This window comes from Lynx canadensis, chromosome X (assembly GCF_007474595.2).
Source record: "Lynx canadensis isolate LIC74 chromosome X, mLynCan4.pri.v2, whole genome shotgun sequence".
Classification (NCBI taxonomy): domain Eukaryota; kingdom Metazoa; phylum Chordata; class Mammalia; order Carnivora; family Felidae; genus Lynx; species Lynx canadensis.
In genome coordinates this window covers 3,059,616-3,084,542 of record NC_044321.2, presented here as the reverse complement: position 1 = coordinate 3,084,542, position 24,927 = coordinate 3,059,616, and the positions used below count along the sequence as shown (strand labels likewise).

The 24,927-nt window shown below is 42.6% G+C and overlaps 1 protein-coding gene across 1 annotated transcript in view; it reads left to right on the top strand.

Annotated features, from left to right (window-relative positions):
• Positions 1–22,949, top strand: part of NLGN4X (neuroligin 4 X-linked) — a 314,198-nt gene extending 291,249 nt beyond the window's left edge. Inside the window, exons 6-8 of the mRNA XM_030306029.1 lie at positions 7,986–8,171; positions 12,228–13,017; positions 21,497–22,949. Coding sequence (XP_030161889.1) covers positions 7,986–8,171; positions 12,228–13,017; positions 21,497–22,346 — 1,826 coding nt within the window. The 3' untranslated portion in view covers positions 22,347–22,949. The remainder of the gene's footprint in view (positions 1–7,985; positions 8,172–12,227; positions 13,018–21,496) is intronic.
• Positions 22,950–24,927: the final 1,978 nt, after the last annotated feature.

Below are 24,927 nucleotides of genomic sequence, written 5' to 3'. Positions count from 1 at the left end.
TCTCTCTCTCTCTCTCTCAAAAATAAACAGGCCTTAAAAACAATTAAAACAACGTCCGTATCTGTGTTCCAGATTTGCTGGAGAAAAGCAGTGATGGAAAACCTAGGGATGTTTCTGGGCACAGAAAAGATTGTGTGAGCTACGAGATAATGTCAGGTTTTGATAGAGTTGAGAGAGAATGCATTGTCCTTATTTCATTTAGTTCTTGTGATTATGTTATGGAAAAATAAGAACAGACCAGAGTAGTTCTGGTCTGCCCCCAGATAGTATCTAACGGTAAGTACTAGGAAACACTGTGAGTATCTCCACTAGCATGCTTATGTGCAATGGAGGCTAGAAAATCATGTTGAAACAGAGCAGCATATTTTGAATTACTGTACTTTAGAAGAAATTATGGCAATTATGTTTCCTGTTTGTAAAATACTGTTGTGTAAATTGGCTTTTCTTCTATATGCACTTTAGAGGGCTCTGATTACCGTGTACAAAATGTGCGTCCTACGTATGCTTTATAAATACACTTTGATGCCAAAAATAGAACTTTCAGTTCTAATCAGTTTTTAAATGTGTGGTGAGTACTAAGGAGGGCACTTGTTGGGATGAGCCCTGGGCGTTCTATGTAAGAGATGAATCACTGAATTCTACTCCAGAAACCAGCACTACTCTGTATATTAACTAACTTGAATTTAAATAAGTACATTTAAAAAAATAAGAAGAAGAAGAAAGAAAGGGGCGCCTGGGTGGCTCAGCTAGTTAAGCGTCCGACTTCAGCCCAGGTCATGATCTCACAGCTTGTGAGTTTGAGCCCCGCGTGGGGCTCTGTGCTGACAGCTCAGAGCCCAGAGCTTGCTTCAGATTCTGTGTCTCCTTCTCTCTCTGCGCCTCCCCTGCTCACACTCTGTCTCTAAAAAATACATAAAATGTTGAAAAAAATTTTTAATAAAGAAAAAAACCAAATAGAAGCTTGCAAATGCAAAAAAAAAAAATTGTACAAGTTTTCAAGGTATCTGTAGAAATCTACTCAAATACTGTATTCCGCCCCACCCCACCCCAGGTTTTAGCATGTTGCTTGGGTCATTTTGGGTATATCTAAATGTTGGTAGAATGGCATCTCCCTAATTCACAACATGGAGAAAAGGTAGATTATGTGGTGGGGTGTTTTGTTTTGTTTGGGTTTTTTCTTGCCTTGCTTTTCTCCTTAGACTTTAAGCACATAATGAACATTTAGTAAACAGAATTAATAAATATGCATCACGTTCACGCGAAATCTGGCATAAGCCACATGTTTTCTTCATCTATCACCTGCAGAATCTTAAAGTCGGAATCTAAGTAGACCTGTGACCAGTTTTTCCTCTGGATCCATTTCCTAAATCAAAGGGCATCTCTTCATACTTGCTACGCATACGTGAAACAGAAATAAATAGCAGTGTTTCTGATATCAAGGAAGTCATAGTACTCGGTGACCGTTTTTTAAAAATACACACTGGACACCAGGCACAGTGCTTTTGTATGTTACTGGTCTTGCCCAGTTATTTCCCCCAAGCAATGCTATGGGATTTCTTTTTTTTTTTTTTTTTTTTTTAATTTTTTTTCAACGTTTATTTATTTTTGGGACAGAGAGAGACAGAGTATGAACGGGGGAGGGGCAGAGAGAGAGGGAGACACAGAATCAGAAACAGGCTCCAGGCTCTGAGCCATCGCCCAGAGCCTGACGCGGGGCTCGAACTCACGGACCGCGAGATCGTGACCTGGCTGAAGTCGGACGCTTAACCGACTGCGCCACCCAGGCGCCCCAGGGATTTCTTGATTCCACCTTGGAGCCACGTGGGGCTTTGGAATCTTAAACTTGCATGCCCAAGGCATTACCATAGATTCCAACCTGCTGCTGAACTACAAGCACACATCCTTCCTAGAGAGCAGTACGTTCTAGGATAGAAAGTCACTGAAAGAAAGTTGCCGAGCCGAGAGATTGGAGGCCATCAGGAAACTTTTAAAAAGAGACCTGCCTCGGTGGAAGGAAGGAAAATGAGGTGCGAAATCCTGCCTCAGTGGTTGCAGCCGGGAGGTGACGGGGTTGGTCTACAGGTGGTGCTGTGCTCCCTGAGCAAATGGTGCACCTTGCAGTGGGGCCAGGTTTCTAGGAGGAAGGCAGACGCGGGCAATGTGTACCAGGCAGGTTACAGGCTGACCGCAGCTTGGTCAAGAGCATCCTGGATGCAGCAGGCTGTGTGTAAAAAGGCAAAGAGATACAGAAATGCAAGGCGTTTCCTGGAGGCAGTCAACAAACAACTAACGTGGTCTGTCTGTCTGCTGAAGAATATACATAGGACATGGTCAGCGGTATAGACATGCTATCTCACGGAGGGGCTCTGGAAGTCCCACTAAGGAATTTGACTATAAAACATATTTGCTTTAGGGTGGTGTGGTGTGTGTGGGAGTGTGTGAGAGTGATTGTTAAAGAAAGCAAAAATTGGAAAAAAATGTAAACCCAGATGTAGGATTAAGTGTAAACAATCCACATTCCTAGAGCTAAACACTTAAATGTTGGATTTCCTTCCAGAGTTTATAATTTACACCCCGCTTTATTGTGTTCATAAAAAAGAGATCTTATCACACGGTATTCAGAAACTCACTGTTTTCTCCTGAGACATCGTAGATGTTTTTCTGTGTCCACAGAAATCAAGAACCTCTCATTATATGGTTCAGCCAACATGATTTACGCAACAAATCTTTTATGCACGGGCACTGACATTGCTGTCTTCTCTCATTTTCAAAGTCACGAGCACAAAGAATTGCTCCTTGGGTGGCTGGCAACTTTTATACCTTTAAATAAAGATTTTTTTATATATATCTAGAAAGCATAGAAATAGAACTTCAGTGTCAGAGGGTTTCAGGTTTTCATCTTCATGGGTTTTGTCAATTTTTTCAAGTTGGGGAGCACTATGTTTAGACTAATGGTAATGAATAGGTTGGAAGCAGCCAGGATGGAGGGGTGAGCTGGAAGTCTTATCTTGGGCACTGGGGTGTGGACCCAGCAGAGTGATGAGGTATATTAGCTGTTTCAGAAATAAAAGCAAAAAGATTTGAGGGCCGAGTGAATGCAAGTCCCACAAATCTAGAGGAATGTTCCAGCATGGGGTCTTGAATGGAAACTCATCTAACGTTGGCTCAAAGGATCTGGTTCCAACATGGCCATTGCCACAAATTTCATCACTGTGAAACTTATTAACCTTCATATGTTGATCTATATTATATATACTAAACAAAACTGTGTTTCTTATTTTGTGCTTTGTTTCCAGAATATAATTGGTTTCAGTTTGTGAATTAATGTAATTTCAACTAAAGTAGTATGAAAAACCTGCACAGCCTCAGTGTAAACACTGTGTGGAAATATAATATACTTTATGGAAATAATGCAAGGATCCCCGTTAACAATTTAATGGACCCTTTGTTTGGAAACCTGTGCTACAGAAATCGTGTGTGTTCATAATTGTCTTTGATTTATAAATAGATTTATAAATTTTTGTTCTATTTATAAATAGATTTTGACCCTGTATGACTTTGGTGTGATAATTAAATGCAGTAGAAAGTTATGACTCATGTCATTGTTAAGTAAACTAAAAACTACAAGTAGAGACATTAAATTTCAATTAGTTGTCCCCCATCAGGCTCAAAGATTTGGAATATATACCTTTTCTCCCCTTCCATCCATCCTGTGCAAGTATATACCCTTTTGTTAAATCATAAATGATTCCAGCAGGAAACTTCAGCTTCACATTGTAATAAGTGCACTCAGTGAATGATTTCCTATAAACATCAGAGAATAGACATTTGCATTTATGTGGCTGATTTTCATTTTTATACCTCTGCTCTATTCTTATCATAGATTCCTTTCCAGGCCCCTTGATGTGACCTAAAGTGAATTCTATCTATTCTTGTTGAAGAATTTTTGTGTAAACATTCCATTTTGCTTTTGCTCTATTAAATTTATAAGATAGAGGTATTATGATTTAATAATGGCTAATGATTTGTCAATTCCCATGCTACTCTGTATCTGTTTCTCTATCCATCCATCCATCCATCCACCCACCCATCTATATCTATCTATGTATCCATCCCTATATCTATCTATCTATCTATCTATCATCTATCTATCTAATCTATCCCATACTTATATACACGTATGTTCTCACACAATGACGTATTTATACATATACATTCTATATACATATACATGATACAAATATGTATATACATATATGACCTACATATACATATGTGTATAGGTACTATTAATAATAATTTATAGTCTCCACTGTATTTCAGAAATTCTTTTAGAAGTACAGTTGAGACTCCAGTTTCACCAATCACCAGTGAATACACACAATAAAGTTATACACTAAAATATTCTGTATTCTCTTGGTAATTATCTTTTAGTTAATGGTCACCCAAGAAAAGGTCTCCTGTACTTATGTAATGAATTATGTCCTAAAAGAAAATTAACTGTAGCTTTAAAGTTCTATTACAGAAGAACAAAAGGGCCGTCACATCTGACACCATCGGGCTTCGTTACAACCACTGACTTGCCTGTGTGAAAAGCCACGTGACCTGGAATCATTCTCCTAAGCCCTATGGTGCAATTCAGAAGAGCAAGACACCTTTAGATTGTGATGTCCTACCACAAAAGCCTGAATCTGTGTATCCTAGCCACAGTATGAAGACCGACTTCAGTGCTCATTGTTACCCAATGTCCATTTCACTCAACGAGCAAGGCGGGAAATGTGATTTCTGGCTTGCGGGCATTTCTCATGGGCCATATTAAAAAATTTTTTTTAATGTTTAATCATTTTTGAGAGAGAGAGAGAGAGACAGAGCATGAGCGGGGGAGGGGCAGAGAGACAGTGAGACATAGAATACAAAGCAGGCTCTAGTCTCTGAGCTGTCAGCACAGAGCCCGATGCAGGGCTCAAACCCCTGTGAGATCACGACTTGAGCAGAAGTCCTACGCTTAACCTACTGAGCCACCCAGGCACCCCTCTCATGGACCATATTTTAAAATAACCACTGGACACCAGAGCTTATCTCTTGTGAGTATGTATATTGTTTGGTTCCTTCTAGCACTTGGAATGAAATTTGGTCCCGATCTTGTCACAGTAGGTCTGAGTTCAAGTATGTGCTTTCTGTCTCTCTCTCATTGTTCTGTTGTTGGCGGGGGGTTGGGGCGGGGGGAGGGGGGCTGGGGGGCTGACTGATTTACAACCTTCATTTCAGAGACAGTAAGTAAATCTCAAAAGCCAAATGTTTCATCAGCTGAAATGCTTAACGGATTTGGAGCCAAGAGTGCTTATCAGTGAAAGAAGCCATTTGTTTAAAATCTCTCGTTTTAGCCAGCCAAGGGGCTGCTTCTATTAATTCATCTACAGCGTATATGGAAAGAGATGTGCTTCTCGAGGGGACAGACTTCTAAGGACGCCTCTACCAGCACTCGGCTTTGGTGATGTGCATGGCCGTTTCCAAACGGATTATCTACTCCCACGTTCATAGAACTGCATGATAGGAAACTGATACACATCTTGTTTCTGCATTATATCAAGCACTCTATTTCCACAATCAGAATAGGAAAGAAATATGTTCTTGCAGGGTAAAATAAAATTGCTTGCCTTCATTCTGCACCTGCAATAAAAACTCTGCCTTGTTGATTGTTTAAATTAAAAGAGACGGTGGAAAAAAATCCCTGGATGATGCAGTGAATGAGGATTCCATGGCAGCAACTATGGAAACACCAACTTCAAAAAAACCCACGTTCATTTGCTAAACTGCAGGCATGCACGGAGAGCTGTTTCCCTCAGGACTTTTGGAAGGAATTCAGAATCGCAAAGATCAAACCTTTCAATAGGAGGCTGTTAGAAAAGCTAAGATTTGCCAGGGTATAGAATATTAATTAGCCTGCCATTGGAGAGGTTACAACAGTCATGTTTTGCTGGGGAGGGGCTTCAGTTCCATAAAGGCTAGCGATTCACCGTATGTTGCAAATCCTCACCGGTGCCCCGCGGAAACAAAATAAGCAAATAGGTCATTCTGGGAGAGCTCACAGAGGGGGAGAGGGAGTGGAGGAAGGATGTGTTGAAGACAGAGGGGTTCTGCCAGAAAATTACTGGAGCCTTTAGGAATGAATCACCGCTTTCCTTAATGGGGAAAGAGAGGCTTGTCTTATGGTTATTAAACAGCACCCAAACTACCATTATGAGCCTGTTTCATACATAAAGCTGCATGAAAGGGCCTTTGCTCCCAAGCAGGGCGCGATGCATTTTATGAGAAACTGTGCAAAAGGTTGCACGATGAATGCCAGAGCCAGGGAACACTCGTTGGCATGAAACGCTAATTAGTAATTGCTGATTAAATAAGGGAGGGGTTGGTAACGTCGGAACGCTCCCACTAATGACAAGCTCATCTCAGCTCCACCCCTGAGAATGCTGGAGAGGCCTGAATCTTCGAGATGCCCTGGCCATGCATCTCTGCAGATACAGGAGATCGTGAGTGCACTTCGTGCATTTTCAGAACCAGGTTTTGATTCATGTGACTTCAGGGCCTCAGTCAGTCTGTCTTCACCCAAACACTGCAGCAGGTGGCTGTAGGAGCGTAATAAGCACTTACTGAAATGGCTGGGAAGAAGGAGGTGGGATGGAAGGGGGTGTTTGGGGGCAAGGGCACATAAGAAAGAAAAATGACTAAGAAGCAAACAAAACACCATTTTAGCATTTGGTGTTGTCTTGTCAGAAGGCCTAGGCAAGACAGAAGTGGATACAAAGGTAGACCAACATGGGTGCGGTGCGTTAACCTTGGCAGAAGCTGGAACAAGCAGCGGTAGTTTCGAATTTGAGAAGGAGAGGACCTGTCTGTCCGGAAAACGACTTCAGACATCAGAGGGAAGGCTTGTTTCGAGGTCACGATCGTTTTTGCCACGAGAGAGAGACAGACGAGTCTGGGATCCATCTGACCACGTTGCTACAGGAAAAGCTTTGGGTTGCCTTCTTTGCAGCCTCTAAGGGCAAATTAGGAATGTGATGCCTTTGGTGAAATTGGTTCCTCAATTTATAGAGAGGGGTGGGCACTAAGTAAGAGTGGAGTCCCAGGATCTGTCATTTAGTTTGAAACTTAAGCATTAAAAAGAATGAAAATATCAATAAGGAATTCAATGGGGAAAAGCTGACAACCTGTAATGCTTTTCTGTACACACACACACACTTACACACAGACACCAACACACAGATGCCCCAGCCCAACACACACACTTATTTTTCCTTGAAAAACTTCTTTTAGGAAATCCCTGAAAAATTTTTTCAAGGAGGACTTTCTCATTTTACAACCAACGTGTGTAGACAAATGATAACTTGAATCTAGTAAAATTTATGGTCTCTGGTATTATCATAGATTATAAATATTTGAGATTGATTTCGCCTGATATGTTAGCCCTGTACAGACTCATAGAGGAGGCATTTTATCATCAGAAACAGAACCGATAGAAACAGAAGCAATAACCATCATCACAATTATTTACATAATATAATCCTTCCTGCCATGAAAAATGCTTTCCACTGCTGCTTCTCATTTATAGGAAGACAACCAAAGAATGAACAGGGTAAACCATGAGATATATTTTCTTTATTTTTTAAGTGTTTATTTATTTATTTTGAGAGACAGTATGTGTGCGAGCCAGGAGGGACAAGGGCAGAGAGAGAGAGAGAGAGAGAGAGAGAGACAGTGACAGAGAGAATCCCAAGCAGACTCCACACCATCAGCACATGGAGCCTGACATATGGGGCTTGAACCCACAAACTGAGAGATCATGTCCTAAGCCAAAACCAAGAGTCAGACGCTGAACCGACCGAGCCACCCAGGCGCCCCCAGGAGATTTATTTCCAAATACCGGAGATGTTTATGTGCTTTGTTATCATCAACAACCCAAAATATCCTGTGTTCTCTCGTAGGGTTTTTAAGTACCGGTGACCAGGCGGCCAAAGGCAACTATGGGCTCCTGGACCAGATCCAGGCACTTCGGTGGATTGAGGAGAATGTCGGGGCCTTCGGCGGGGATCCCAAGCGAGTGACCATCTTCGGCTCAGGCGCGGGGGCGTCTTGCGTCAGTCTGTTGACCTTGTCGCACTATTCAGAAGGTAACAAGGGCATCCCCGTGTTGGTGCACGACTCCCAGGGCTGACTGGTGAACACACGTGGAGTTCATATCCAAGGTGCCTGCTGGTGGTGTCACCATAAGTCTCTCTCGAATCCTCTGCAGAAAGTCCCCAGATGACATGAGCTCACATTGCTTTCTTTAAAAAAATTTTTTTTAAGTTTTTTTTATTTAGAGAGAGAGAGAGCATGCAAAGGCGTGAGTGATGGAGGGGCAGAGAGAAAAGAAGAGAGAGGATCCCAAGGAGGCTCCGCGTTGTCAGCGTAGAACTCATTGTGGGACTTGAACCCAAGAACCATGAGATCATGACCTGAGCTGAAACCAAGAGTTGGATGCTTAGCCGACTGAGCCTCCCAGGAGCCCCTCACATTGTTTTCTTTTAGCTCAGCTTTGTTTGTATTTTAACCATTTAAATGACAACAATTCAGTGCTGGTTACAACAATTGGAACATAATGACTCTTATAGGAAGACCAACACTTTGCTTTTGCCTTCCGACTTTATTCGGTCACCTTTAAATTTTAAGGCCTTCTCATTTCAACTTGGGAGAGGTAATACAGAAGAGAAACAGTCATGTGGAAGACGGATGCACATTTTTACATTCCATAAGCAACGCAGCCTGTGGTCGTGTGGTTTTAAAAAGTCAGTTGGGTCACCCACACTAACTTGGGGTAGCTCCCTCGTGTCCAGAGAGGAGGGGTTTAAGAGAGAAGTCAACTGGAATTAGATGCATTCATAATAACTTCCTGGCTCCCCCCTCAAAAACAAAAACATAACAGAGGTACCTGGGTGGCTCAGTCAGTTCGCATCCGACTTTGGATCAGGTCATGATCTCACGGTTCATGGGTTTGAGCCCCATGTTGGACTCTGTGCTGACAGCTTGGAGCCTGGAGCCTGCTTTGGATTCTGTGTCTCCCTCTCTCTCTGCCCCTCCCCCGCTTGTGCTCTGTCTCTCTCTCCCAAAAATAAATAAACATTAAAAAAACCAATAAACAAACAACCCAGGAAAATTCAAATAAACATTCTCGGTTATGATCTAAATCATCAGGGTCATGTTATATTTCCTTCCATGTCATTGGTTGGTTGAAGAATTGCACCATTTTTATTTGAACCATTTTCATCAAAAGCACTTGAAACCTTAAAGGAGTTATTTGTTTTTCTTTAAAGAGTCTTGCAAAAGGAATGAAAAGGTCAAAATATTTTAAATACTAATAAATACATAGAATTTTAATAAAATAGAATCAAAAAAACTGAAGAGGACCTTGAAGTGTATCTACCCCAAAGCCCTCATTTATCAAAAAGGAAATTGAGGCTTAAAGAGGTTGCATAACCTGCCTAGGTTCACACAGCAAGTGATGGAGGCAGGGAAGAAACCCAACTTCCCAGACCCTGATTCAAACCTATTCCCACCATTCTTCCTTAGCTATTAAAAACTGTGCCAGAGTAGAGGGTAGCCTTGATCTTCTGTGCAGAATAGACTGGCTGTGCGGGATTCATGGATATCTGCGCACAGAACAACTATCAGGAAAGCCCTGATTGTCTCTCCTGTTTGGTATTTTACCTACCAACTGCTTCTCCACTTTCGGCTTCCAGTGTTGAAGTTCAGATTTCCTCTCAAGGTATTCTGTAGCTCTTAGGAAATACAAATGTTGAGCTCGAGTAGAAATTTTAACTAGTAACAGGCACTGATGTGACCAGTAGATTTGCAGCTTAGTAAGGAGATTCAAAATGCACCTGTTATTAGGATGCTCAGTCCAAGAGCCATAAGCAACCATCAGTCAAATCAAAGGTGACAGGGCTATAGATTATTTCATAAATGTCTAAGGAGAGGTCACATTATGGGCTCACATTTATATTAACACTTCATTTTTACAAAAATGAAACAGTGGATAATTAGAGGGGTTGTTGGCAATATCAATACCTATAGCATTCCAGAAAATATTTAGACTTTCCCACTTTTCAACTGATATAATCCCAGTTCTCAAGTTAGCAAGTAGTCAGGACCAGCTTCCTTAGTAATCAAACACAGGAAACCAAATCTAATTGGAGGAAGAGCATTAATTACTTAAATCAGCATGTCGGAAGTGATCAAGCTCCATGGCAGTGCTGGGCATGGGTCGCGTCTCTACACAGCAGCTTTTCAAAACAACCCAGCAATGTAATGAGCACTATGAAAATAACTAGATAGTTGGCCTTAGAATTATACTTCTAGCGATGTAGTCCCAAAAAAAGCAATCAACAGATGCATGGAAAATGATGTTTTCTTGAAGATGTTTGCCACAGTATCATAGCAAAGAATCAAATGAGAAGCTCCAAGATTAAAAAGACAAGAAAGTTATAAGGAACACATGCATTTACTCAAAGGAACAATAATTAAAATATTTAAGAATTGTGCTGAAGACATACAGTGGTCTGGGAGACACAGTGTGAAAGCTATGCATCTACTGGACACAGTTGTACAAAACAACGTTGAGGGGGAGATAGATAGCCAAGTAGGAATGACAGTAAAATGCTAACCAAACATTTTGGTTGAATTTTATAGTATGAAGTATGAGTGGTATTTTTCTTTATCCAATTATTCAAGTTTTATCACAAATTATATTCTGTAGCACACACACACACACACACACACACACACACACACACAAACACATAGCTACATCAGTCATGGCCAATAGTTGTAACAGGATAAAAAAAAACATCTAGCAAAATTTTTATAATCCTGATTATTTTAACTTGTGAAAATCTTCAATCGATCACATATTGACATCATTTCTTTAAGAGGCTTCAACACATCAATCTTTAGAGCCAAACACAAACGTCAGTAGTTGTACATGTCTGAGAGCATTATAAACTCTGGGAGAATGGCCCCCAAATGACTTTGATGATGCATTGAGCACAACCAGATCAACTTAACGTCTTCTCTTGTGTGTCATCTTTGGGCAATCTTCCAGTCTTTAGAATCACATCTTCCTGATTGCAATCATGTTTCCTCACTTGATTGCTTGCATGACCTTAAAACTCTACAGGGCACAAACTTTTGGGCTCCCAGCTGAATTACTCTGCCAGCGTCTCCTGAGGCATGAGAGCTACATCATGCTGGAATTCAAGAAAATGGCAGGAAGAGATAAGAAACAGAATGCTATCATTTTATACCCCATCAGCTCTTGTCCTGTAGTAGTGAAAAATACAGGGTTTAAAAAAAATCTTTTTTTACTTCCCAACATTCATGCACTAGACAGAACTGAGAGAATATTGTAAGCCACACAGAATTTTACTCATCAAATTGCCCTTTTTTTTAATTTCTCATGAAACAGACATTTTGAACGTGTGGCAGAATACATTAGAGGAAAGTCTGGGATTCGAATGGATGCAATTTTGAAACCAGTGATTTTTTTTAAAAAATGCATTTTACTTGGGCAATCAAGTGAGGATTCCTTTAGGAATAGCTAGCTTAATTAATATTTTCGTTGTGAAAGCTTAATACATCCAATATATTGAGGGTGGAAACAGAAATACATCTCTGAATTTTTACCCTGAAATTGATTTTAGTGGATTTTTTCTTTCTGCATGTTGAAGTGGTACCTGGATTTGCCAGTGAGGCAAAATGGTCTTTAACATCTTCTTGGCTCAAAGCATATTTTTAAGGAATGGGAGGTAGGTGATTACCCTGGGTGGGTTTATTTATAACAGCATCTGGGGATGCCAATGGCAAGACTACCCTAAATTGTGGAGTGATAAACAGATTGCACGTTTTTTTAGCACTGGAGCTAAAAGTTTTTTTTACCATTTTCTTAAACCGTGTGTGTGTGTGTGCGCGTGCGTGCGTGCGTAATAACATCCCATAAAACAAATGTCCAGCGGGAAGGGGAGGAGGAGAGAAGGAGATGGAAATGAGCAAAAAAATCCTGAAAGCGCTGAATGCCACTGTATCCAGAAATTCACATGCCCGAGAGACAATCAGAGCCTTCTTTGCTAAGTAAAAGCTGCTTTTCTGTCTTTCGGGTTTTCATTTGCATGTGTACAACGTTGCACCTGCAGGTCTGTTCCAGAAGGCGATCATCCAGAGCGGGACCGCACTGTCCAGCTGGGCAGTGAACTACCAGCCAGCCAAGTACACGCGGATATTGGCAGATAAAGTCGGCTGCAACATGCTGGACACCACGGACATGGTGGAATGCCTTCGGAATAAGAACTACAAGGAGCTCATTCAGCAGACCATCACCCCGGCCACGTACCACATTTCCTTTGGCCCCGTCATCGACGGGGACGTCATCCCAGACGACCCTCAGATCCTGATGGAGCAGGGGGAGTTCCTCAATTACGACATCATGCTTGGTGTCAACCAGGGGGAAGGCTTGAAGTTTGTCGACGGCATCGTGGACAACGAAGATGGTGTGACACCCAACGACTTTGACTTCTCCGTGTCCAACTTTGTGGACAACCTTTACGGCTACCCAGAGGGGAAAGACACGTTGCGGGAGACCATCAAGTTCATGTACACGGACTGGGCAGACAAGGAAAACCCCGAGACTCGGCGAAAGACCCTGGTGGCTCTCTTCACGGATCACCAGTGGGTGGCCCCCGCGGTGGCCACGGCCGACCTGCATGCTCAGTACGGCTCCCCGACTTACTTCTATGCCTTCTACCACCACTGCCAGAGTGAAATGAAGCCCAGCTGGGCGGACTCAGCCCATGGTGACGAAGTCCCCTACGTCTTTGGGATCCCCATGATTGGCCCTACTGAACTCTTCAGTTGTAACTTCTCCAAGAACGACGTCATGCTCAGCGCAGTGGTCATGACCTACTGGACCAATTTTGCCAAAACCGGGTACGTGCTTCCCCACAGCAGGTTTTTCTTGCTCTTCTCCTAGATTGTCTGGTTCTGCCGTGACGAACGGAGTGCAAGATGCATTCACACATGGTAACGGTGGGGGGCCTCGCTTTTTCCTCCTCCTTAAATTGTTTTCTGCCAACCAGATTTTTACTAAGGGTGCTCCTTGCATACTTAAAAGTCTGTTTCTACCTGCCACTCCAGGGTTCAGGGGTAAACGGCAATACCTTTGGAAGCCAATCCCAGAATTTGTGTCCTTTGGTAAATAGTAGGGTTATCAAATAGGACCTTGTGTCCTTTGGTAAATAGTAGGGTTATCAAATAGGACCCTGTGTCCTTTGGTAAATAGTAGGGTTATCAAAACACGTGTACCACGTGGCAATTTGTGTTTATTGCGTAGCCACGAGAACAGATTCAGTCTCATAATACATCTAAGAAATACGATCCATGTGTGTTTATACTATATATGAACACACACGTATGTATGTTTCTCTACAGTTATGAGATTTATTTCCTGTATATACACATATTGGCAAATACTTATTCATCTATATGTCACTTATACATATTTATTTCATAAACAAATATATATTTCATATATATGTGTATATACATACCTCACAGGAAAGGACCTCAGCTAAATGTAGTACAAAACCCACAAGAGGCACACATAACGACAGGTCCACCGATATCCTGTTGAGCAGCTTCCAAGCAAACAAGGATAGAAAAGTCTCCCCAAGTTTTTATTTTGTCAGGTTTATTTATTTTGAGAGAAAGCAGGCGTGTGATGGGTGAGGAGTACACAGAGAGGGAAAGAGAGAATCCCAAGCACGCTCCACACTGTCATCCCAGGGCGCGATCCCACAAACTGTGAGATCATGACCTGAGGCAAAATCAAGAGTTTGACACTCAACCGCCTGAGCCACCCAGGCATCAGAAGACTCCCCAACATTTAAATATTTTTTAATGTTTTTATTTATTTTTGAGAGAGACAGAGATAGAGTGAGTGAGGGAGAGCAGAGACAGGGAGGGAGACACAGAACCCGAAGCAGGCTGCAGGCTCCGAGCCGTCAGCACAGAGCCAGACGCGGGGCTCCATCTCACGAGCCGTGAGATCATGGCCTGAGCCGAAGTCGGATGCTTAACCGACTGAGCCGCCCAAGCGCCCCGACTCCCCAGCATTTGAAATGGCTACAAAGTCACAGCAACTTTTCATTTTTCTCCTGTCTAGCAACGTGATTGTGGAAATTAATGAGGTATCATTCTGTTCTACCTGGGTGAGCTTCTCTCATTAACCTTGAGCCTCTTGCCCTGAATTAAAATCGGAGACGCTCTCCCTCTCCGCGGGAATGTGCGTCTTCCCGTGGCACTCCAGATGTGGGACAGAGGCGCCCACACGACAGCAGCCCGCAGTGCCTGAGTCTGAGGCAGCTCTAGAGACAGGGTTCGTGGTGCTGAGGGCTCAATGCTCAGGGCTCATTCTTTCACAACGATTCCAAATGTTACTGTGTGCACGCTGTCTTCAGAGTTTTGGAGGTCTTAGCAAAAGTATGGCGTGTTTATAGAGTGGCAAGTGTATTGTATGGATACCCACGTCCAACTGTCACATTTTACATGTTTGGCCTAACCACGGTGGGCATAGGAGGCAGTAGGGGAGGGAGGATGTACAGATATTTGGGACAGATGCTTGCCTGTCACCTAAGGGTTCTTTCCTCAACAAGGAGATGATTGACATCAAGCCAATGAATTTTTTTTAATGTTCATGTAGTTTTTGAGAGAGAGAGAGAGAGCACGAGTGGGGGAGGGGCAGAGAGAGAGAGGGAGACACAGAATCCGAGGCAGGCTCCAGGCTCCAAGCCGTCAGCACAGAGCCCGATGCGGAGCTCGAACCCATGAACCGTGAGATCATGACCTGAGCCGAAGTCAGATGCTCAACCGACTGAGCCCCCCCAGGCGTCCCCTAGTCAACGACTATCTTTATGTCACCCCTTGTTTATGATGTTATTATAACATCCCTAGGGTACTGTAACCATGTACCACAAACGGTGTGGCTTCAAACCACAGACATTTATCGTTGCCCAGTTCTGGATGCTAGAAATGCAAAATGCAGGTGTTGGCAGGGCCGAGTTCCCTCTCCAATCTCTAGGGGACAGTTTTGTGCTCCTTCCTAGTTCCTGCTGCTTTGCAGGCTATCTGTGGCATTGCCTGTTTATAGCCACGTGACTGTGGTTTCTGCGTCTGTGTGATGTGGCGGCCTCCCTATGTGTCTGTTTGCAGATGGCCGTCTTCTTCTAAGGGCATCCGTCATATTGGTTTAGAAGTCCAACCTGCCCCGTCTTATCTTCACTGATTCCATCTGGAATGACCCCGTTTCCAAATACGGTCACATTCTGAGGCCCTGGGGGTTAGCACTTTGGCATATGGTATTAATTTGATGGGGGAGCAATTCAACTCATCACCCCTTTTAAAGGCAGGATGACGCCCAGTTGTGTCATTGAACTCAGGTGTGTGATGCCTTTCCTAACCAAGTGTCATGCTCTTGAAGCAGAAAGATTTCCCAAATGATGGCCATCTGCTTTCCCTACATTTTCATCCAAACATAGCACTCTTTAAGTAATATCAAAACATCCTTACTCGCTTTAGTTAAAACCACATACTTCTTTCCCTTATGTGTTTTGGAAATGGACTTTATATGATTTTTCTTACATGGTGATCATTCATCAGCAGTGTAACTGAACCATGAAAAAAATGGCAAACTCCAAACAAAGCCATTAAATTCTCGTTAGCTCCTCTTGCCTTGCCAAGAGCTCTGGGGCTGATGCCCTCTTGGCGTTTAAAAAAGAAAGAAGAACGGTAAAGGAAATTAATTAGTGTCACGCGATGGGAAAGATCGCCTAGCGCGAAATGGATATTTTCACCAAGACCTATCAAAGGCTGAGCCAGGATTAAAAATACCGCAGCATTCTGCTATTGAGTGCTTCTTTTCATGTCATAGCTTGGTTCCTAAAATCTCTGTGCCCGGCGCCTGTGGTTCACACCCTCGTGTGGGGAACGTAGTGACGGAACTGTTAAATAGCCTGGGCTTAATCACGGCCAAAGGCATTCGTGTGACCATTCATGGTATGTGTTCATGAAGGTGTCAAAGCAGCCAGAACAGATGGGAAAAGGGGTCGGAAGGGGGAGACATCCGCTTTGGGGGAACAGGTGTCATCTAAGTGGAGTCTAGAACTTCAGAGAGAGTCAAGCTCTCCCTGAGCAAACGGGAAAGACACAATGGAGAGCTGTGGATGTCAGGCTGAAGAACCTGGACTGGATCCAAATAGGAGCTATTGTTACTTCCGCGGTGCCTGTGGGCCACGGCTGAAATAATACTTAGGGATATTAATGCAGTCAGTTTTCTTCATTCGTTTGGAAAGGTCATTGAAATGACTCAAATCATCCTTAAAGAGAGTCACTCAGAACTTCCTCTAATGTGAAATGCAAAGTGGAGTCTTCCAGTCTCCCGTCAGTATGTGTGGGATAATATTTCCATGGCGGCCAGTTGAACAAGGAGACAGAGGATGGAACGGGTGGGCAGTCTAGTGATTTAGGTATTTGTCAATACTTGGCAAAGTCGTGAGAGGTGGTTGCTATTCGTTTATTTAATTAGGGTAGTGGTGCAGTAGGCTCTCTGCAGGGGCGTATTTCCTTGTCCCCGGTGGGGGCTGCTTTGGTGGTCCCAGGGAAGGTGAGCCAAAATGGTGCCAGTAATGGAACAACGTAGGATAAACCATGTCTGACGCCACAGTGTGAGCATGCTGGTTAACTCTGTTCTTCAGAACACATTCTCAGACCGTGACACAGAGACCACCAACTGCTCCCCACCAGCACTAGAGGGACAGGACCTAGATTATAAGAACATCTCCCCAGCCATTTGTCACAGCCCTTGTCTACGGAGAGAGAGGAGTCCATGGCATCAGGACATGCTTTGCCATTATCACTGGCTGCTGTTTCCGGTCTTCTGTACCTTACAGACAACACGCTGCTGTTCCTTACTGTTCGGATGTTAGGCAAGGCATATACCCTGGTGCTGCTTTTCGTACAACCCACAGCTCACAGGTGTGACCTTATGTCTGTCTTTAAGTGTAAATACATGATATGCCAACATTTTGTTGTTGTGGATCACAGAGAAGTAAATGTTGGGAATATGCGTATAGAAGACACGGAAGGGGGAAGGCGGGTAGGGAGGGAAGGAAGGAAGGTTCCATGATCCAGCTTAGAAGACTCAGCCAAGGTGCTGCGAGGGTGCCAGTCGGCTCAGGTCATGATCTCACAGTTCCTGGGTTTGAGCCCCACATCGGGCTCTGTGCTGACAGCTCAGAGCCTGGAGCCTGCTTCCGATTCTGTATGTCCCTCTCTCTCTGCCCCTCCCTTGTCTCTCTCTCTCTCTCTCTCTCTCTCTCTCTCTCTCTCTCTGCCCGTCCCCTGCTCACACTCTCTTTCTCTCAAAAATAAATGTTAAAAATAAAAAAAGAAGATTCAACCGAAACAGTGCTGGAAAAGAACAACACAGGCCAAAACAATAAGTACTAGCCTGAAAATAAAGCTGATGTGGAAAGTTTTGCTAAATGAAAAGCAATGTCAAGGAAAAATGAAAACTAATCCCAAGGCTTACAAAGGCTTAGAAAGAATTACAACCTGTGTCATAGGAAATCTCTTTGGGAATGCGAGCCCTGACTGGTCCATAGCATCCGGGTGCTTGTGGATCAAACACCGATTCAGTCTGAACTCTTTTGTGGGGACACCAAAGAAAAGTTGGTCTCTGTAGGACATATTGCAACAATCAGCACTTTAAGGAACCAGATGATGCATTGTCCATCGAGGGCCTTACTTAAATGCCATTGGAGTTCAGAAAATGCAAAGATAATTCTGGCACGGCAAATGCAACCAACACAGATTTCAATTTTTTGACTTGGTCTCAGGACCAAGGCTCTCGGTGTAGGTCTAATGAGATGCTATCTTGACTGTTGACGTTGTTGGTGTCCTGTGATGAATTTATTTTCAACCTTTGCGAAAACTCAAGAGGCCCTTAGGGTGCATGGCTTAGAGAGAACTGCAGCCCGTGTCTGGTCTTAAAATGACCTTTACGGCCAAAAAGCATTGTAAGCAGAGTGAATGAACATCTTGACCTGTTGTGTAGGTGCACGTGGTAGCCTTCTTCTTAGACATCTGGTAACAAACACCAGGTACTACGTTATGCTAGATGTGAGGAGAATCTTGTGTCATCAAAAGGAGCCCATCAGAGAGTTTACTGGTGTTTCTACAGGAATCACATTACCTACCTCTAGCAAATAACATGGATCACAAGGGCTTAGAAATGCACTTGACTATCCTCCGCCAAGATGATGTCTCAAATAAATTGTGACAGGTGAAAATGTGTGTCTCAGGTGCTGGGAAATGTGGATGCAGGTAGCATTGAGGTTTTCACTAGGGAGAGAAGATACGTCCATTGCTTTTATCCTTAATCATCACGATCTTTAATTTTACTCCTGGAAATTAAAACATGCCATATGCGGAAGTCAAGTCTAAAAAGCAAGACACTGATATCCCACTTAGAGGTCTTGCTGTCTTTGGAGTGTTTGACAAGGGAAAATGATGGACTTTCATAAGCTCTGTGAGTTTATCTTGATTTAAGGCTTCTGACCGTGCACCTCCAAGAACTTTAATAGATAGATTGTATCAGGCTAAAGCTTACTTATCTGGATTTTCAAAATCCTCTGCTCTATTCTTTGAGAACAAAATAAATGTGTTTCTTTACCTTTCAAATGCACACCGAATTTCATCAAAAAGAGTCCAATATCCAACATGAACAGAATACTCTTTTTCCTAGATGCCCTCTGCTTAATAAAAGGTCCACACAGCTAATAGACCCAATTCAGTGAAATCAGATCAATGGGAAAATAGTAGGAATCCTTACCACCTTTCCTTGCTTTTAGAAAATAAAAATCGGTGACAAAAGTTTCCATGGCACATTCCAATTAAATAGGAATTTTTTTCAAAAATTTATTTCAGAAGACTCAAATAAAAGAAACATGAGGTGCTATATTGAATCCAACATGGTTCTGAAACATGCAAGTATTTTTAAAAATCAGATAAAAAGATTTTAAATATATTAATGTTTGTAAATGAACAGATAAGAAAGAAAACTCATGCACTAGGATCTACAAATTTGTATTCTTTTTTCTTGATCTCATGAGTAAAATAAAAGTGAGTGTGCACTCAGTTAAGTAGTAAAATTTCTTTTTCTGTATGCCGTGTATATAGTTATATTTACATATAATTATATGTATCTATATATAGCTATATATCTAGTGATATAGATATCCATATATATAGTGTACATTATGCAGTATGTACTATGATATATAGTATACTTTCACAGAGTATATATTCTACATTATACTTTTATGAAGCATATACTGGATATAACATATAGTATATACCATAAATCCTGTGGTATAGAATATATGCTATATGAAGTGTATACTATACTGTATATACTGTAGTATTCAATACATACAATATGTAATATAATATACTGTGATGTGTACTATGTACCATGTAATATACATGCTATGATGTATATTATTTGCAATGTATAGCATACCATACATACGGTGGTAAACAGTATACTTTTATATGGCATATACTATATGCAGGATATGGTACCCTGTACATGCTGTGGGTATTACAGTATATTACTTTACAGTCCTCTCTCCCTCCCTAAGCAATTTTTAGGCATTCTACTTTGTATATTGGCCGAAGGGGATAATATTTACTAGGATGTAACTATTTTCCAAAAATGTTGTTATGATTATCGAGCCTCCATCAATTACTTCTAATCCCAGCATCGTCACCCATTCTGTAGATGAGGATGATTAGGCCCAGAGAGGCTTCAGAAATTTGCGCAAGATTTCACAGCTGTAATGAGGGAGAGCCTCAGAGCTTAATGCCTGGAGATGATTTTGACAGCCTCAGACTGAGGGCAAATGTCCTTCTTTTAGCAACGGCTGCATGCACCAGTTGGCCAGGGTATCGTTTGCATCCTGCACAATGCACGGTCACGTGTGTGGACTTGGGACTTTCAGGTAGGACTTCTGGCCAGTGTTCTGGCATGTGAGCATATAGGCAGTGGCTAGAGGCAGCTTTGTCCGTGCTGCCAGAACGTTGTTCCGTGGAAAACAGAAGTGAGAAGAGCCAGATCTGTGTGTGCACATCCCAACTTGCTCTGGTTTGTCCATGACGTCTGAACGTTCAGTGTTGTCTACTAGGTGATATTTTACTGTGCATGACCTCAAAGTTTTCAAAACAAATAAACATTAAGATGAAATATGTTTTACACTTCACTTTGCCAACCATAGAAATAGATGGAAGAAATGAGAATATGATATTTTGGGGAGGTTCTTTGTTATAGTAAAAGAGTTGGTGGCAAAGATGTTTAAAGTACCGAGTTTTCTGGATTTCCCTTTAATTTTGGTGATTCCCTTTCTGCCTGTGCCCATTTATGTAAATAACAAGACAATTCTTGGGTTCAGAGTTGGCCTGGCACACTTAACATCTACAAAAACTCTCAATTTCTTGCACCGTGTTTGACTTCTCCTAAACATGTTAGCTTCGCCATATGTAAAGCTGTGATCTTATCACCGTTCTTAGAATTAATGGAATGTTATTTGATATTTACGTGGCTCAGTCTTGGAAAGGTTTTCAAATATTCAACTATTCCTCTTTCAAAAAGACAGCAAACTCGTGGTGCCTTCATTTCACCGTGTCTTCACATTTTGCAATGGCAAGTCCTATTTTTATTTGATTTTTAACACAATTTTAGTTCTTAAAACTTCAGTATGTGTTTGTCCACCTCAGAAGCCACCCTGGTGCAAGAAAGAAAATGCCTACTTTTTGAACAATTGCCTCTAAATCAGGATTTCTCAACCTCACTACTATTGATGTTTGTGCCCTCTACTCATTCATGGTGGTACAGTCCACACATGACAACCAAATATGTCCCCAGACATTGCCAAATGTCCCTGTGTGGACAACACGCCTCGGTTGAGATTTATGGCTCAAGAGTAGCTAAACTTGAAATACTGAAAAAATTTCCTACACCCATTTTTTTCTTACTTTTTTTTATTTTTGAAGATCATTTGATGCATTTAAAAAAATAGTAGAAATGTTATGAAAATGCCAGACCTCTGCCACCAGGAATTATTTTTAAAATAAAAGGAAGAGAAGACTTTAAGGAAAATACAAAGTGGTAGCCATGGTTGAATTAAACCACAGTGTGTCCGTTGCTATTTGAGTACTTGGTGTTCATAAACAGGGCTTGGTGAGCTGAATTAAATGGTCCTAATTCCCCGTTTTGTTTGATGGCGAGATTTACTTGTCACATGTCGAAGGGTGTGACCTTTTTTTCCCTCTTTTCTCTTCCTTCTGTCCCCAGTGACCCAAATCAGCCTGTTCCTCAGGACACCAAGTTCATTCATACAAAACCCAATCGCTTTGAGGAAGTGGCCTGGTCCAAGTATAACCCCAAAGACCAGCTCTATCTACATATTGGCCTGAAGCCCAGAGTGAGGGATCACTACCGAGCTACCAAGGTGGCTTTCTGGCTGGAACTGGTTCCCCACCTGCACAACCTGAATGAGATATTCCAGTACGTGTCAACAACCACGAAGGTCCCTCCTCCCGACATGACCTCCTTCCCCTATGGAACCCGGCGGTCTCCCGCCAAGATATGGCCCACGACCAAACGCCCAGCCATCACTCCCGCTAACAACCCCAAACACTCCAAGGACCCTCATAAGACAGGGCCCGAGGACACAACCGTCCTCATCGAAACCAAACGGGATTATTCCACTGAACTGAGCGTCACCATCGCCGTGGGGGCCTCCCTGCTCTTCCTCAACATTCTGGCATTTGCGGCTCTGTACTACAAGAAGGACAAGAGACGCCACGAGACGCACAGGCGCCCTAGTCCCCAGAGGAATACCACAAACGACATTGCTCACATCCAGAACGAAGAGATCATGTCCCTGCAGATGAAGCAGCTGGAACATGACCACGAGTGTGAGTCCCTGCAGGCTCACGACACGCTGAGGCTCACCTGTCCTCCAGACTACACCCTGACACTGCGCAGGTCTCCAGATGACATCCCACTCATGACACCAAATACCATCACCATGATCCCAAACACACTGACGGGCATGCAGCCTTTGCACACATTCAACACCTTCAGCGGAGGACAAAACAGTACCAATCTCCCCCACGGACACTCGACCACTAGAGTATAGCTTTGCTGTTCCTTTCCGCTACATCTGCTCCTTCCCACTGGAGAGAGGGAGAAAGAGAGAAGCAACGTGTGCCCACGAGGAGTGTGGGTCATCCCACTGACATAAGACAAAAAGAACAGGGCCACCATCGTGTCCCTGTAGACCCATCCCATTGGCATTTCCCAGTACGACAAGATCTACTTCTGACCCTATGAAATGTGAAAAAGTATACATTGCTGTTACAATACTGCTTTAACATCTCCACCTCTCCAGAGAACGTTAGTTTGGCTAGGACATCACCGTCTCCAGGACCTGGATGCTTCCCGTGTTAACAATAGAAGCTGACACTTTGGGGACTCAGCCAGGGACACTTAAGAAAAAAAAAATTTTTTAATTAACAGTTGAAAAATACAATATGTGCCATACGACGGATGGCTCTACTTAAGGGAAGGACGAGTCTGTGGGATTTTACCCAGTGCATGGAGCTATCATCCAGACAGAAGGAGAAGTAGAATTTTATTATTACAAGAGCCGACTATGCAGTAACATATGTATAGTTCTGTGCAAAGAGGTGTTTCGCCAGCCTGAACTATATTTAAGAAACTTTGTAAAAAAAAAAAAAAAGAAAAAACAAATGTATATAGCTGTGAGTTTCAACAAAAAGACACACAGAGAAAGGAAAAAAAACAACCAACAAAAAAGCTTTTATTGGTGTTTTCAGTTTGAAAGACCTTTTAGCAAGATTGTGCTTTCCATTGTGGTCTGTATGTATATAAATATATATATATATATATACATTAGTCATTCACCTCTGTTTCCTCCAGGACACAGGAGGATGTTCTTAATTCCTCGTGGTAAGCAAACACATGGGGTTTTCTAACGCATTTCATTTGTAGGACGATGTGGTGTCACACAGCGGACCCAGACTGTCTGTGTGGTGGGGCTCTTCACCCCCCTTTCTGGGATGCATGCGACAGCATTGTTAGGAGACCGACCGTTGTGTTAGCAAACTTTTATTTTTGTGTGTGTTAGCCTCCATGGAGTTGCACCACCTAGATGGATCCCCCATCCCCAGCGTGGAGTTTATGTAAAGCTTGCTGAATTAGAAACACACACACACACAGAGACACTGCGGGAACAAAAAACAAAACACAAGTCTTGGTCTGTGGTTGTGGTTCTTTGAATATGTTTAGGGAGACCTGCTGCCCACCCCCAGGGGTCCTGCCAAAAAGGAAAGAAAGCTCGCCTTTAGTGGGGGTGGGGCCATGCCCCGCCGGGTAAATACGGCTCAGTGTTCCCCAGCAGCTGCAGAAAGGGCTGTGGGTGCCGGGCTACCTGCTCAGCTTAGCTAATCAGATTGAAGGAGGGCATGTGTGTTTCCTGTTTTTTCTTTAAGCAGTAAGTCCCTTATTTATCAGGAAGCAAGATTTTTTTTTTATTCTTTACATCGTTTATGGGATAACACATATGCTTGTCTAAAGTACTGTGAGACTTGTGTATCAGTCACTGGTCAATGAATCGTATGGGGAGAAAACAAACCCACGTGAAAGGACAGAACGTGAAAAGCCCTCTGCATGGGTTTTTCTGCAAAGTTAGGGTCGCCTTCGCTGTCAAGATAAGTTACGGGAATTATTCGCCCCACTTAAAATTGGCAAGCTGGGGACTGGACATTTGCCCCCAACACCTCCTCACATTCCCATTGTCCTTTTAATTTTATCTGAAGGAATATTTTGAGTGTCCTACGGTGGAAGGGAAAAGAACAATGGTTACTTTATAGTTTGTCTTTCAAGCGTTATTGCAACATCAGGAAGTAGCAGCCAAAGATGTTTGAAAATCCTGTCTCTGGGCTTGACTATGGTTATTTCGGAAAGCGAGGCTTACGAGTCATTGCTACGTTGGGGATGCTCCACGAGATAAGTCCAGCGTCCTTGCCCCTTGGCACAACGCTCGCGTACTGAACCCCTACACTAAAACAGTAACGATCGATACCAACGTCTTCGAAAACGCCCTTTAGCAAAAGACAGTTCCTACAGGTGCATAGAAGTCCCACGATAAATTCTGTCGTCCATCTGGGTTAAGATTTGAGAGTGGGTCTCTGTATATACATGTGTGAACTATGATAATCCCCACTTTGCACATGGCCAACCAACAATCCTTTCCTGCAGCTAGACGTGTCACGGGTACAAGTTTTGTCCCCAGTTCATCCTTTTCTAAAGGTATTGTCAGGTCATTTCTGCAAGCTATGTATTACCCCCAGCGGGGTACGGCAAATAGACTCTCCATACAACTACCCGAGAGGTGATGCTTGGCATCAGTGTGGGTCTGGTATGTTTGTAATGTGAATTCCAATATTTGTTTAGTATTTCCAATTGTCTTCTGCTAGCAATATGCACAGTAATGTATCAGGCTTGTGACATTTGGATAAGGAAAAAAAAAAAGAGTTCTTGTTAAGTGAATAGCTTTTACAGAGGATATGATCAAAAGAAATTTAATACACCGTAAATGATATCTTATTTCTACATGGAAAGAAGTTATAGAATCTTCATAGAGTTCTATGAGAATAAAATATACTTGCTATCTATAAAAAAGAGAAAAATGAGAA